Source organism: Notothenia coriiceps, unplaced genomic scaffold (assembly GCF_000735185.1).
Source record: "Notothenia coriiceps isolate Sejong01 unplaced genomic scaffold, NC01 NC01_scaffold00037250, whole genome shotgun sequence".
NCBI lineage: Eukaryota > Metazoa > Chordata > Actinopteri > Perciformes > Nototheniidae > Notothenia > Notothenia coriiceps.
This window is the reverse complement of record NW_011369951.1, coordinates 6,769,265-6,786,419: the sequence shown is the minus strand read 5'-3', so window position 1 is coordinate 6,786,419 and position 17,155 is coordinate 6,769,265. Positions and strand designations below refer to the sequence as shown.

Genomic DNA, 17,155 nt, shown 5'->3' with positions numbered 1-17,155 from the left:
CATGCCTCTGAGTCGGAGCGCTGTCCGGTCTCTTCCTCAAGAAACCGGTGAGTTTTTATCTTAAAGGACCTATCACATGAATATGTGTCACCGGTGTTCCAGGGAACTCACCAAGTGTCCAAAAAACACAACCCTCTCTATTTCCTCCATACCCAAATCTCTTAAAAAGGGCTACAACGGAGCTGATCCAGATTTGCGTCCGATATGACGTAACATCTGAAAATGTGACCACGGGCCTATCAGAAGACTTGCTATCAGAAACAATGCCCGAGTTTTGACGAAAAATAATATGGTTGTTTTACATTAGCATCGCCTAACACTCAGAGCTAACCGGTACTGGGAGAGTATGTGTGTGGAAGAAGCAGTAAGTAAAAAGGACTCAACCTTGGTGGTATAACCGGCAGAGAGAAAGCCTTTGAGCTCCATACTTGTTTCAGAAATAATCCTTGATAATCCATGATATGGGCGTTTCATCACCGCAGTATTTGTTTAGACAGGAGCTGCCGGTCCCGCATGAGCTCAACGCCCTCCTTTATTTTTTTAAAGGTTTATCATAAAATCAACCTTTGAAACAGGAAGTGAAATAGAGGGATATAGAGCAGGCTATAATCTGTTTGTATTTTGAGCAGAACACGGTCATAGACATGATTTTATATATTTTTATATATCTGAGACCTATGCTATTGCTAAAAATAGCATGGATAGGACCTTTAAACAACACAACAGTGTCAAAGACAAAAAAACAGGTGTGCAGGTTGTCAATTTTTTGTAACCCCCACCTCCCCCTGCAAATAAGACATTTAAAATATAGACCAAACACCATCAAGAATCAGAAACAGGTTTATTACCAGGTAGGTTGAGGACCTACGAGGAAATTTGCCTTGGGTGTCAAAGACACAGATAGAGAACTATTTTCAAGAACACTGTAGTAAAAAAATCATATGGTATGAAATCACGCACACTAAAATTAAAACAACAAACAAAAACATTTAGTCCATGATTGGACTTAATAAATCTGTGTTCTAATTCATTAAAGGGGCACATATTCATGTATAAAAGATTACATAAAGTGCATTTTGGCATGTAGGTCCCTTAAGACTGAATTAAGATACACGATTTAATTAAAGTCTAATCATGACTAACATGTTTTTTTGTTTGTTGTTTTTAATTTAGTTGTGATTGATTTCAACCAATATGTTTTTTACTACAGTGTTTCTTAAAAGTAGTCCTATCTGGTGTTCTTTGACCCAAGCAATTCCTACGTAGTCTCAACTACCTGGTAAGTAAGACCTGTTTCGATTCTGATGTGTTTGTCCTATCATTTTTAGAATCTTATTCTTTGGGGAGGGGGTTAGCAAAAAAGCAACCTGCACACCCTGTTTTTTTCTTGACACTGTATGTGTTGTTTAAAGGTCACCTATCATGCTATGTTAGCAATAGCATAGGTCTCAGATTATAGAAAATATATAAAGAATTCAATGTCCTATGACGTGGTTTTTGCTCAAAATACCCAAAACAGATTATAGCCATGCCTCATATCCCTCTTTTCACTTCCTTTTCAAATGGTTGATTTTATGTATAAACCTTTAAAAAAATAAAAAGGAGGGGTCTGGAGCTCATGCGGGACCGGCAAGCTACTGTCTAACTAAATACTGCGGTGATGAAACGCCATATCATGGATTATCAAAGAATTTCTGAAACCGTATGGAGCCAAGCTTTCTCTCTTGCCGGTTATACCACAAGGTGAGTCCTTTTTACTTCCTGCTTCTCACACACATACTCCTCCAGTAACAGTTCAGCTCTGAGGTGTTAGCGATGCTAATGTAAACACCCAACATATTACGTCAAAAACAGTCGGCATTGTTTCTGATGCAACGTTCTGATAGGCCCGTGGGTCCCACATTCAGATGTACGTCATATCGACGCAAAATCTGGATCAGCTCCGTTTGTAGCCCCGTTTTTAGAGTTTGGGGTAGGAGGTAAAGAGGAGGGTTTATTTCCCTGACGCTGCGTAGTTCCCTACACACCGGGGACCACCATGTGATGTATAAAACACATCGAAAAAGTGCATTGCATGTAGTCCCTGTTAGATAAAACTCACCGGTTTCTTTGAGGAAAAGACGGCAGCCCTCCCGATCAGAGCATGTCTCGCATAAGAGGCTCCATCACAACTCCTCAGCGTCCCCATGGAGCTGCAGAGATACAATACAACACATAATGAATTAGTCAGGCAGCCTAGTGATTTTTAATATCTCACTGAAGACGGATTTATTAAAAGTCCCATAACATACATGCAAGGCCATTTATCAGCTGTTTTTAAGCTGATATTCCTTTGTATTTCTATACATGTATCCAACTTCTATTACGTTATTTGTTTCATTCACTGATTTATACATGCTTTTTCAACACACAGCACACAACAACACACACACACACACACACACACACCACACACACACACACGACACACACACACACACCACACACACACATCACACACATACACACACACACACACACACACACACACACCACACACACACACTACACACACACACACACACACCACACACGAATGTTTCCACTTCAAGACGCGTACTCTGTCAAGTGTACTCAGAGCTCAGATATGCAGCCTGCCCGTCTGCAGCCCAATTTGTCGTAGACTCACTGTTAGGTAAGCAAATACCACATTAAGAGCAAAATGGCGCAGTGGAGAGATTTAAAGTTCATTTTGTTTATACTCACAACCTCCTTCCGTTATGCAAACATGGGCAGGAGATTGTGTGGCAGGTGGTGCATTGAAAACCCGAGGGGAGAAGAAGTACTTAGATTGTACTAGGAAAAGTATAATTATTATGTAAGACAATTAAATAAATGCATAAATAAAAACATAATAATTAATACTTAAAAATAAAAAATACATGAAATAAAATAAAATAAATAAATAATAAAAATAAAATAGTAAATAGAGTAAATAAAAAAATAAAATGAAGGGCATCGGAGATTGTTTCAGCGGCAAAAAATGCTTAAACAAGGCAAGATAAATAAAGTCTAACACAAACGAGGGGATTAAGTTCATATCACTAATAAAAAACCTATATATTTAACTACATGAGAAAACTTATTTTCCATATCCCTGCTAAAATAATATAAATAGAGATGTCTTCCATTAATTCCACCCACAGAAAGAAGCAGTCCTGTTCTTTGATAAGGCGTAGAAACGTAACGCAAGAAGCTCAGAAAAGTTGACTCCTCATTCCTGCTCAGCTTTAACCACTTATTTCTTCAGCAGTCCCTCTAAAAGCCGACACGTCTGCCTGTACGTTTAAAAGCAAAATTCACTGTATGTAAATCTTTCTCTGCCTCACTTTTCTCTGATCTCTGACCACAAATATGGCCTGATGCAGCGGAGAGGATACAGCTCCTTTATCCCAGGCCTGTGTCAACACATTATGTAAAGTGTTTTCTGCAGAAGGCAGGGTCACACAGGGTCAAGAAATGAGAGCTGCTGTCGATGATTAACATCTGTCTGAAGAGCTGATCAGATTTAGAGTTATACACACTGTTTAAAAGAGGGAGGATGAGCTTTTGGAATGATATCTGTGGTGCTTTCCTTGCTCAATTCGTAAAGGAACAATATGGACATAATAGGATGGGTACCGAGCCCGGTATTAAACGGGCCCAGGGGCTGAATTATTAAAGACCGTGTAACGTTAAGCTCCGACGTTATCGGCTTTTTATCGTAACTGGAGACATTTAGAAAATATCTCCATATGTATTTGCTACATAAATAATATTCGGCAGTTTTAGTTTCGCCAACTCCGTTTTAATATGCAAAAGACTACAAACATGCGTCCTATGATGTTTTTCGAATTCCAATCCAGACGAGACTCTCTCTCCCGTCTGTGGTGGCGAGGGGGCGGCCCGCGGGGCAGGTTGTAAGGTGACTGACTGTGGTTCAGACTTCCCTCCTGGTTGTGGGTTACATCTGGTTTCTGTCTTCGGACAGAGGGTTGATTTTTTTTGTTAATTGGTGGGATTGATTTGATTCATATTAGAGTCATTTTCTCGTTTGTGTGTTTGTTTAAATATATATGGCCTTTTGTTATTTACTAAAATAAAAAAGGTGATGAATTATCATCTAATGATTGAGATGTTTTATTTATGTTAAACTCACTTGAATGATTGCTAGCTAATGATAATGTAGAAAAACTAATATTTTTAAATTTGGGACGGTCCACATTAATTTCGGGACGGCTTAGATTGTATTTCGGACTGTCCGCAGGAGGATGGTGAAAAAAGTTAGTCGAGAGCCCTGAGGGGGCGGGCGGTTTACACACACGCAGCTGCTCTTTGAGCACCGGGAAAAGCGCTATATAAATAACATGTATTATATATTACTACTTAGGGGTCCAACAACTAATCGACTTAATCGATTAAAATCGACGACCAAATTAGTTGCCAACTAATTCAGTCGTCGATTCGTTGGTGAGGTCATCACGTGTGTTTTACGCGCCGTTCAACTCCAACGTTATTGGTCTTTTTATCGGTACTGGAGACATTTAAAACATATATGTCGTATGTATTATTGCTACATAAACATTATATCGCAGTCTTAGGCCATATCTCATTTCTGGGATTTCCCCTCCTCGACTCCTATCCTCGACTCCTATCCTCGACTCCTATCCTCGTGAGTTAGTCCCGCCCACAGGAGATGCGAGCCGAGGAGAGAGGAGGGGAAGCAGCAGGCGGTCACTTTGGGCTAATATGTTAATTTATTCAGTGTTTTTGTTTGTTTTAATGGCTGGATTGTTGTTATTTTAACTCTAAGCTGTACAGCATCGGGCAACTCAGAATTGATAATTGGATAATTGTCTTTATCAGTAAATGGAAAACCAGTCTGAATGTCCGTCCATTTCTTTACCTATTTAGCCTCATAAATAAATATTAATGTGCAGTTCAAGTTTAGAAACATGCAAACTGAATTACTTTGAGTAATAATTTAATAATTTTCTTTATTCTATTGTATTTTATGTTAAAGAAATTATTCCACAAATACAAATCTGACTACGGCTGCAACCAAGAAATATTTTCATCATCACGTAACCAGGTGATTGTTCCTCTGATTTATTGATTGTTCATTTAAAGTAGTTTGAAAAAAAGTCATTTACAAGTGCAGGGATCCTGATTGTTGGTGTATGTGTTGCTTGTCTAACAAACAACCACCCTAAAGACCAACAAAATTGCATTTAAAATGATTCAAAACATGAAAAAAGTGAATTATTTCTCTTATTTTGATGATCGTCTAATAGTTTGAACACTTTGTAAATCTCGTTACACAACAGGAACAGGACGGGACNTTGCTACACTTTATGGCAAAAATTGCACTTTTCTGTTGGTCTTGGTTAAGAACCTCCTTGAAAAAAATAAACAATGTTTTGTTGCTTAAGCTTATGTATTCAGTCATTATTCAATGGTATACTAAAATCCATGTGAAAAAAATTGCTTCTCACTGTTCTTAGGTCAAATATTTATATGCGATTAAAAATGCGATTAATTGCGATTAATTAATTACAAAGCCTGTAATTAATTAGATTAATTTTTTTAATCGAGTCCCGGCCCTAATTATTTTATATATATATATTTATATGTATGAATGTGCCTCTGAGTGGTTTTAGGCGAGCACCTGTTGTATGTCAAATTATGATTTCTTTGTGTTCCCTGCCACATTTCCTGAAAGTAAGAGTACTTGGCAGCAGTGAGGTCCTGACAGAGATGTGTGTCTCTCCTGAAGCTGCTGCTGGAGGAGCCGTGGCAGCTCTTTGTTTTCCCCCAACCATGCCAAGTTATGTGGAAACCACAAAGCATGTTTTTATCATATTAACATATCTGGGGCTGGCTCAGGAGATAGGCCACTTCTGTCTTCCTCAGCATGTCCCCATGTGTTTCCTTCCTTTGGCTCAACAATAAAATATCAATTACATTTCCGCTTGATACAGATTTGGGAATTTGGGGCAGATCTTGGTAGCACAGTTTAGGTTTGAGTTGGCGTGACCACAATACAAATCACATTGTTCTGTTGAAGACAAAATGGACATTAAGGCCAATGAATAGCTGCAAAATCTGTTGATCTAGAAATGTTCTCAAGGGTATTTTTCACTGAGTGGGTACAAAGTAAACCACGAATAGTTCCAACTGTATTCCAGATCAGAGCTCTTTTTTATTATTAACCACTCAATGCCTTATATTATGATAAATAAAATATCTTGTTTAGACAATGATAATAATAATAATAATTATAATAATAAGTACGTTGTCTTAGAACCAAGACCTCAGCTTGAAGTCAAAGTTTATAGACATGAACCAATGGTTAAGTGAACATCTAAATGTGTTAATGATTAGAAAGAAATATTTTCATTAGGTTTTAAAAAACGCTAACACTACCACCAACACTTTTTGACTCTTTACAGAACTGTCATGCTGCTCCTTGCATTGACACTGACACTGACATTTTTTAAATATAAATAAAATATTTGGCTGACATTATTATGGAAATGAAAACAGCCGTGATAAATTATTTTAAATTGTGTCAAATGCATCCTATATCTGTACGTCCAATCTTATCTTATTTTCCTAATACAACCCATGCTAATAATGACTGTTGGGGTAAAAACAACCAAGAATGCATAGAATAAAAAGCTGAAGATTCCAAAAATGCTTAGCTTACATCATTCAGTAAGTAAGTATTCAAACTTTGGTGTAAGTGGTCTAAAATAAGACTTTAAGGAACTGTTGAGAGAGAACTTAAAAAAAAAAAAAAAATAGTCCTGTGCCCTGTACTACGAATCTAGTTCAATATACCCTGGATATGTTTGAGTTACCCGGCTTAACTAACCCTAACAAACGTGATCTCGCTAAGCGGTCCTACGAAGCTGGTTATCAACTCTGTAACTCAAGCCAGGGTTTCTCTATCCGGCTGAGTGTGCGTTCACATGAAAGGGGCGGGGCTAGCAACATTTGACCAATCACAAACATGGACAAGCGTACTGAGAGCGCAGCGTCATACTTCCTGAATGAAAGTAAACTGTGTGCCTCTCCACCTCTGCTTCTTACTTCTTGCTTGCTACCCTTTTCCCTCAATCCTAAGGGAGTGCATGTATGTAGACACGTTAGTTTAGCTGCTATAGGCTTGGACTGTCGGGGGGGGCACCTTACTTCGTCTTTCTGTCTGTTTGTACCTGTGTACTCATGTTCCGATTAACCCAGCTTCCCCCAAATCTCTTTTTTGTGTCCATATATACGCCGGGATCCTGAGTCGAGACTAATCCTGGTGCAGTGGTCGTGTGTCCTGGGTCCTCTATCCTGGGTACTGGATCTGAGTCCTGGACTTTGAGTCGTGGCTGAACCTGTCTCTGCGGTCCTGCCTGACTCTCGTCATACTACTTCCCTGATGGCTCCCACAGGACTGCTGACATCCTCGTGGATTCATCTTCTTATTATAGACACATGCATTTCCAAACATTTGGTCTTTCCAAACATTTGGTCTACCTACGCTGTAAAATGTATTATCTCTTCGATTTACACACGGCATCTATTGCACGTCTGTCCGTCCTGGGAGAGGGATCCCTCCTCTGTAGCTCTCCCTGAGGTTTCTCCCATGTTCCCTTTAAACTGTGGGTTTTCTCTGGAAGTTTTTCCTTGTACGATGTGAGGGTCTAAGGACAGAGGGTGTCGTATTGTCATACTGATATTCTGTACAAACTGTGAAGTCCACTGAGACAAAGGTAACATTTGTGATATTGGGCTATATAAATAAACATTGATTGATAAACTATCATGTTCGACAAATATGAAGAAGTTAAACTTTAAACATCCATGACTTAAACACTTTATCCAGGATACAAGCCACATAGTTTCACCTGCAAGGTGAATACAGAACAGCTGGTAAAAAAAACTACTGAGTGTTTGAATGCATACATTAACAACAATTATGATATTACTGCCCCATCTAGAACATGAGTGAACCTGACTTTAAATTACATTTGACTTTAGTGTTTCGCCAACCTAATGTGTTTGTGCACACGGCAGTTTAAACTGTATATCCTTTTTTCCTATAATATTACTTGATAGCTTTAAACTCTGCACACTGAGCTCTGAGCAGGTTTGGTGTTCAGCATAAGTTACCATGGAGATCTACACCGGTAAGAAGAGAACCAGCGTCGTTGGACCGGAAACCCAGAGTTAACCCTGAAGTTACCTCGTTAACAGTAAATCCTGCTTCGTAGTACAGGCCTCTGGGCTAACTTCAGAAGAATGATGCAGATTATATTTTCATTAGGCTCTCAAAAGAATCCCTTGTGCTCTTTCTGCATGAATATGTTGGCCCACAGTTGGACAGTGATAACAAAACCATTGAAGCATACCTAAAAAAGGACACCCTCATCCACTACATAGCACATCTTCAGCAGTCCTGTCTTTATGGCGGTTTCCTAATCAACACTGCAGAAGAGTTACTGTGTACACACACCCTTCACTGAGAGAGGTGGATTCCCAATGTGCACAGCAACGATAAGATCCCCTCCTTTCATCGACACTCCCTGTCGCTGCATCTCCTTTTTCACTGAGAGGTGGACAGGTTCAGTGGATTGTTAGCACTATCCACTGATGACCCGGTCTTATTAAAACCAGTCATTGGGCTAAACTCAAGTTAGAGCTGGCATACCTCGATATTAATATTGTGACGATAGTGTAGACCTGACCATTTGATTTTTCAAACGTGTAAGCTCAGGATATTTCATCACTTGACTGTAATTCAACCTTTAAAACCAGGAAAGAGACAACATGCTATTGTACAACGTCCAAATATCAAAAATGACACATCTTGTCTTAATCTCAAATAACAAGATGGATATAATATCAATATAACGCCCAGTTCTCTTACTGTCTCTTATGTGAAACATCAATTCATTCATGAAGGAAACACAGACTGGAAATAAATGTATTGAGGACTCGTTATGTCTTTTATGCAAGGTTTTTTCTATACTACATTGCAGCTGACAAAATAACGGAAAATAGAAACCATTCTTAATTATTCATCAGCTTTAATCCACGGAAATTGCAAAACAGGTTATTTGTCAACTCCAGACATGTACTGATCAAACTGAATGAGTACCTTCAGCTGGAAGGTGCTTATGTAAACTTAGAAACTTTAAGAGGAAATAGCCACAGTGGTTTGAGTAATAGGCACATGGGTTGATTTGGAAAGACTTTGACACTGAAACAAAGAGGATATCATCTCTCTCTCTCTCTCTCTCTTTTGTATTTCATTATGTTAATGAGTAGTCTGTGCTACATCAAGCTAATTGTTAGAAAACAGGGGCTGAGCAGAAGAAGAGGATTGTAGGAGCAAAGTTCACATTCAAACCAACAGTTTACGATTTACTTTGCTAATTTTTAACAAGCTTAAAATTAGTCTAACATCTAATTCAGTTACATAAACTTGAACAATGGCATTCAATGAACACATTTTCTCAACCCAGTTCACACAAAGCTGAAGTTAGAAGGAGTTTCTGTTTCATTTTTAAGAAAACAATACAACTATAATGAAATGTTGTTCATACTGGGTATTAGTTTTATTTCCATTTTTTATTATTCTTGTTATTCATTTCTCGATGAGTGGTTTAGTCAGGTTATCCCCACATTTCATAAAATTCTAACCAGTAAATATTTGGGATTGAGAAATTGCTGGAATAAAACTAGTTCTCCAACAAGAACAAAAGGCCCAATCACTAAGACTGCACTTTTTCTAAATGTACAATTTTATTATACATGACAACGGCATATTATTTCATTTATAGATGTACTGTATATTCACTCTGCCTCTGTTTGTAGTACTTGGTTGGATACTATACTGCATTGTGTTGCACTGATACTCACTGGAAGCAATGACAATGAAACTCAATCTCATCCAAAAGGCAAAACAAATGTTTTGATCATAATAGAAAAAGCTATTGAGATCATTTATAATGTAGATTTTATCTTCTAACAATGGGGACTTCAACAGTGAGGCAATTGACTTATGTGTACTGGTCAATGAATATATGAGTTGCCACAGAAGTATACTTTGAAGCAGCAATTGAGGGGTTTAGCAACATTGTAAAGGTCAGTGTTTACCTTTTTAGATTGTAGATATCTCGAGGTCATATATGTGGTTTGAATGTTAAGGCCGTCTGACATGTTTTACAGCCGAGTCAGTTACTTGACCTTCACTTACCCTACTACGTAAGAGTAATAGGGGCAAGTCTGGGTAACGAATTGCGTTACACTGTGTGAAGAAACAACAACCTGTGAATGGGAGAAATAACTCTGGAACAACATGTTAATCCGTTTACACTATACACAGAAAAACGAGCTCATGCTTAAAATGAGAAGAAATGTGTGTCAGACATGCTTAAATGTGACAAATTAATTATGTTATGTTAGCAAAGTTACACCCAGAAAGACGGCTAGTAAAACTGCTAGGTTTGGCTAATTTTATTACCATATTAATTCATGCTAGCCTGCTCAACTAGTTTGTTCAGTTGAAGCAAGCATGCAGGCGTGCTTATATTAGCTAAGGCTAACTAAGGATGGGCATATGGTTGCTAACGCTGGTTAGCAATCGATAGCATGTTGTCAATTAGCAGCCCCTTTTAGCTAGTAGTTGTAAAAGCAAAACACATGTGATTAGCTGTGTGTGTAGCTTACCTTGACAGAGTCCACGGGGTACATCACCGTGTGCTCCAGGATGCCCGCCACGGCTCCTGCTGTCATGTGGGTCGCCACTGAGACATGAGGTGGCAAGCTCTCGTAGTCCCCGTCACTATCAAAAGGCTCATCGTCCTCTTTGCTTTTGACCTGCGACATGTCCAGAGCTGCCACCACCGGGTCCGAGCTCAACTCCATGCGTGGAGAGATCTCCCCCGTCCGTATTCTCCACAGGATAACACTCAGAGAGCAGTCGGCAGCATGGATAACCACAACATCATCGCTACTTAGTAGAGTTCCAGCGCCCGTGTGACGTCCCCAAATCGGAGGCGTGGCTAAGATTATTATGGACCAATCAGATGTAGGATATTGGCGGGCTCTTGGTTTAAGGCGTCCAATTAAAACTTCCTGTGGTGGATTCCTCTGACACTTCACTGCGCTGCTGTGCATCCCTGCTTGTCTCTGTTTTTGAATGGGTTTGTCAAAAGTGTTAATCTCATAGTCCTGCTTGAATAGATAAATAGGTTTGGTCCCCTTATCAGGCAGTTTGTTTTCACTATAGATGACCTGCAACTCCCCTTACTCATAAGGACGGATCCTCAATTGAATAGGCAATAGTTATGACTGCTAGTAAAAACTATAATGTAAATATTCAGATCCCAAGGCAAGTTAAGTAAGTAGCCTAGCAATGACCCACTTTACAGTATTTTATTTCAAGTAGCCTACACGTGCTTCAATGTTTAAAAAAAAGTAAGATAAGAGAGGGTTTGTCACCAAATATTACTAATAGGCTAAGTACTCTAGCTTTATTAATTATGTTCAAAATTCATATTAATAAAAGGCTAAATTGGATTTTTGTTGCTGATTCATTAACATTTTAACCTGTTTTTAATATTTTGGCTGGTCGAGATGAATTACATTCTAACAACTATTGTAATGTGTATTGTCTGATTATGTTATCAAGAACAGTACATCCAATTTTATTAACTGATTTTATTACAAATACAATCTGAAAAACATGCAATTTAACTAAAGCTGCGCAAATACATTTTGGGGGGCAAAAATTCATACATTTTCTATTAAGTTAGTTTCCAGCACTGGGGTAAAGTTGTAAATTATATCCTCCAAAAAGGACCAGACATGACAGAAATCTTACTTTTAAATATGTGTTTATATTAGTTGTTATTTGTCTGGACACTTAAATTGCATAGTAGTTTGTTGTTGTTGTTGTTGTTGTTGTTGTTGCTGCTTGCAACTAATCTTCACGTTTTAAGGAATGCAGCACCATACAACGTTTCTAATCAATGGTTAAATGTTAACTACTAGTGGTCTGGTCATTTGTTCAAGCAACCTGTATTTTTGGAAGGATTATCCAACAATGATTAAGAGATTATTATTTGTAAGGATTATCCAAAGGGACTTTTTGAAACCACTTGGTGTGAAATATCTGAACAGTTAAAAAAAGACTTTTCCACTGCCTAACATGACTCAGTAACACCCACTAACATCTGCCTCTTGTTTTGGGGAAAGGTTATAATCCACATTCATTCTCTGGACAATTGACTCTACAGTAGTCATGGGAAATAAATATTCAGAAAAATTTAAAAATAATAAGTGAGCTTATGCAACAACCACGTCACAACACCCACTCACTTGTAACCCTACTTAATTCAACATACTGATCTGCACGAATCATCCCTACACGCCATGTGAACAAATAAGGAAAAGGGAACAAGGGGTGCACTTCTGTTTCTAAGTTTCAGCTCCTTAAAATAACATTATCATTACATTTTTAAACATGTACATAATGCTGCTGCAAAGGTGCAAGTTAATTACATTTTCTGTTTCAAATAGCTTGTTAAAAACGAATTATCTTAAAGTGGCTGAATAAATGTCTGTACAACTTTCTCATCACATCTCTTATTCTTAATAATTTATACTGAGGATTTCCTTGCTGTGTCGTCCGGTTTCTTGTTACAGGCCAATAGTTTACATTTCAACTTTACCATCAACAAGATCCTAGTTTTTGTTGAAGATATCAGCAGATTCAACCAAAACATAATAGGAATTCAGTGATAATCCACTCTACTTATTCCACCACAGAGAGACATCTGAGCCTTTGATTCCTCCAGTCGATGCTATTAAAGAAATAAAAACAGTATTATAAGGATTGTTACTATTAGTCATTTCCTGTCTGTTGACTAAATGTTTTATATATCCTGGTTAACTCACCATTGAACCTGAGCCTACTGCAGTGTCGCTATGGGTGTGTCGGATAACTGTGTTACACATCAGTGACTCAGCATTATAGGAGCCTGCATTTTAAAGAGCCACCTGTTAGAGCATGTTTTATTACAGATAATAATAATAAAATGTCATTTATATAGCAATTCTCATCTGCCAAGACAAATCTCAGAGCGCTTACAAATCTCGAAGCACAAGATAGTGTCCTGTTCACTTGTCCAATAGGGAAACTATAGTCAGAGAGAAGCATTAAAGGTCCCCTATTATACTGTTTTTCATCAATAGTAGGTCTCAGATATATACAAAACATGTCTCTGAAGTGTTTGGCTCCAAACACCAAACAGATCATTGCAGCATCCCATAATCCCCTCTGTTTCAGCCCTGTTTCAAAAGTGCTGATTCTCTGTCTGTTACTTTAGATGAAAATAAGGAGCCCCTCCCCACGCCCCTCTGAGAGAGATTTGGTTAAAAAGAACACAATGGTGCTCTAGGAGGAGATTCAGGTGATAAGAGGGGGAGGGGGGTTGCTGATTGGCTAATGGTTACACAAGCCAAAACATCGTTATGACATCATAAACTGGCCAAAAGCTGATAAACTCATTTTCAGACAGGTTTTTATATAAATGGATCAGGACAAAAAGAGAAAGAATCTTTTTTCCTGAAACTTNCAGAATTTGACTTTTTCTTCTAAGTATGCATTTTTTCTCAGAATTTGACTAAAAAAAAAAGGAAGTGACATTTAAAAAGAAAGCAACATTTTGGAAACAAAGTCAAATTCTGAGAAAAAATGCATACTTAGAAGAAAAAGTCAAATTCTGAGAAAAAAAGTCTAATTTGAGATGCATTGTGGGACATGTAGTTTATGGGCAACGTGCTTCTGTAAATCGCCATGTAACCGTATAATAAACATATAATAATCTTTGCAAGCTCTTGTGGGGCCACAGAAAATTAAGTCACGGGCCGGATTTGGCCCCCGGGCCTTGAGTTTAACACCCTTGGTTTAGACAGTATCTGCTGGGTTCTGCATGAGCTCAGCCCCCTCCTTTTTTATTTTGTATCAATCTTTTTTTTTTTTTAAAGCTTTATACATAAAATCAGCACTTGTGAAACAGGAAGTGAAATAGAGGGATATGAGGCATGGCTAGAATGGGTGATCTGTTTGGTATGTTGAGCAAAACACTTCATAGACATGTTTTTTATATATTTTTATATTTATGAGACTTATGCTATTGCCTAAAAATAGCATGATAGGTGACCTTTAAAGCATGTAAACATGTCACAGTAGAGGCACAAAATACAACTATGAACCTGAAAATGAGTCACAATGTTTAAAATATCTTTCTTTTTTCAGACACGGATGCAGAGCCTGCAGCCGTCGCCAAACGCACAGTACAAGGGTGTGTATCAGGCTCTGAAGAGGATCATCCAGACAGAGGGGGTCCTCCGACCGCTGAGGGGCCTCAACATCACCATGATCGGAGCGGGGCCCGCACATGCCATCTACTTCGCCTGCTATGAGCGGGTCAAACGCTCACTCAGTGACGTAATGCAGAGCGAAGGCAACAGCCACTTGGCAAATGGTAAATGTTCCCACGTTTCAACATCAATATCTTGATATTACTGACTGCTTTCACACTGGGCTAAGTAACAACGCCTGGAGGAGGGTTGTGGGATAAGTCATTATATCCTGTTTACAACGGAGAGGATAAAGTCATCCAAACATGCTATCTGGGATGTGCTCGTACCAACCTTTCTTTCATGCATTCAAACAGCTCAAACAAATAATTCACTTGTACTGAATAAAGGCTCCAAATTTGTAAAAAATGAACTTGATGTTAAAACGCTTGTAACCAAAGTCATTCATTTAGACAATATGTGTTTGTTTCACCAGGTTTGGCAGGTTGCGTGGCCACTGTTCTCCACGACGCCGTCATGAACCCAGCTGAAGGTAAGACAAAAGGTTACTCTATAGGTCTATGTGATGCACGATTATGTTTGAATAACATTTCGATTAATGTCGCAGCCCGAATGTAAATACTAAATGCATTAGAAACATTCAAATACAAGTCATTTTCAAGTATCACCATTTTTTTTTTGGTCGAAACAAAGAACTTATTTATCTTTTTAAAAGCCTAAAAATAGCTGTTGAATTGCATTATGGGAAATAATATTAAAGGTCACCTATTATGAAAAATCCCCTTTTTCATGTCTTGTATACATACGCTTTGAGCACCAGGAAAAGCGCTTTATAAATGTAATGAATTATTATTATTATTCTAAACGTGTGTCCCCTCTGTGTAAAGAGATTCTGAAAGTTTCAGGAAAAAAGATTCTGTCTCTTTTGTCCTGATCCATTTATATAAAAACTAGGGCTGTCAAGCACATTTTCTTTTAACGCCACTAATTATTTTAACGTGCGATTAACGCATGTGTATTTGTCCTCAGCCCTCCCCGTAGTTTCAGAGCCCAAAGGCTTGACGTTGTTGTTGTTGTTGGATGGTGGGAGAGGGGGGGGTAGTGAACTGTCAACGGGGGGGAAAGCCTCGCTGCGGGGAAACGGCGTACCTCTGTCGGCGCAACTTCGATGAGGTCGTTTAAAAACATAGTAAGGGCGGTGCCGGCCGTCAGCGAACCGAGCCGGCCGTCAGCGGTACTTGACGACCGGCCGTTCTGTGGTTCTCCAGATTCTACAGACGGCCAGTCCGCCCCTGCTGACAGCCCCGCTCCTGTCGCTCGCTTGCGGCAGACCACGCTTGAAAGTTTGCCGGGGAGACGCCTGGACAACAACAGCGATAGCTAAATGGGTGGCTACAGCTTAACATTGTGGAGGACGAGGGGTTGCGTTAGATCATTCGGATCGCATCCAACGTGTCGACTGCACATCACAGCGCTTCAGAACTTCAATCTCATGCTTTGACTGAAGATGAAGACAGAGGAGCGGCATTTCGCCGACAACTGTAAACAGGCTTGTCTGTTTGAGCAACTGGCTCAGTGCAGAGAAGTAGACAGGGTTAGGAGAGAGTGAAGAGAGAGAGAGAGGTTCCAGGTTGTTGTGTTGAGAATATTCAGGAGAATATTTGTCATTGTTCCAATGATAATAAACAAACATTTGCATAAAGCTTATTTGTCCACTCATATGTTGATAAGAGTATTAAAAACTTGAAAAATATTCCTCTAAGGTACATTTAGAACAGATAAAAAATGTGCGATTCATTTGTAATTAACTATGGACATCATGCGATTAATCGTGATTAAATATTTTAATCGACTGACAGCCCTAAAATATATATATCAGACAGTACTTACAGGCATAATGAGATATAAACAATATAAACAGCAGAATGAAATTGAGTAGACTTTGTCAGGTTGTAAAATAGACATTATATCACTATAGACAGAATTTTAAATATGAATATACTGTATAGACTATTATTGACATTTGTACATGATAATTAAACTGTGAACAAGAACCTTACACATTAAACAATGTTAAGCTATTGCCCTCGTTATTTTTTTATTCAATACAAAAACATCACTGTACTAAGCTCTACCACAACTGTATTGATCACACACCCAAACTCACCACCCACCCTTTACTTCAGCTGCTATGAACAAGTTCACATCAGGAGACCGACACACTACACGTACATCTGAACACAATGTGGATTAGTTCTCGCGCTCGCTAATACGGCGGGGCGGATGAGTTTGAAGTACCTCAGCTGTGTGCCATGGGAAATAGTAAGCTACATATAATTCGGTTGCGGGAATAACACACCGGAATTATACATATAACGATATGACAATCACAACAACTCGCACACTGCACCTTGGTAATAGACATAGATCACTACCTTCTCGTCAGCGCTCACACTCAGGGAGTCCTGATGTTCTGTGGATGCCCACCAACATTCTTATCTCCCTCTGCTTCCCAGTCTTTATGCTTAATGCATATTGAATACGCAATAGGAACAATTGTGGTGGTCTCTCCATAGATATCACAAGAGGTTCCAAGGTACTTATTATAGCAAACCGCAGGGCTGGGGCTCCTTGGAATCGAGGATGTATTTAGGGATTCTACAAAGATTGTAAGCACTTTACGCAGGTCTCGCCTGCAGCCATGGACACATTGAGTCTGACAGTGCTATCAGTATTTTTGCACCTGATG

The 17,155-nt window shown here is 38.9% G+C and overlaps 1 protein-coding gene across 1 annotated transcript in view; it reads left to right on the top strand.

Moving 5' to 3' along the window:
- Window positions 1–14,347: 14,347 nt before the first annotated feature.
- Window positions 14,348–17,155, top strand: part of LOC104967223 (protein ELFN1-like) — a 9,694-nt gene continuing 6,886 nt past the window's right edge. Inside the window, 3 exon segments of the mRNA XM_010796640.1 lie at window positions 14,348–14,570; window positions 14,882–14,938; window positions 15,014–15,020. Of these exon segments, the coding sequence (XP_010794942.1) occupies window positions 14,348–14,570; window positions 14,882–14,938; window positions 15,014–15,020 (287 nt within the window).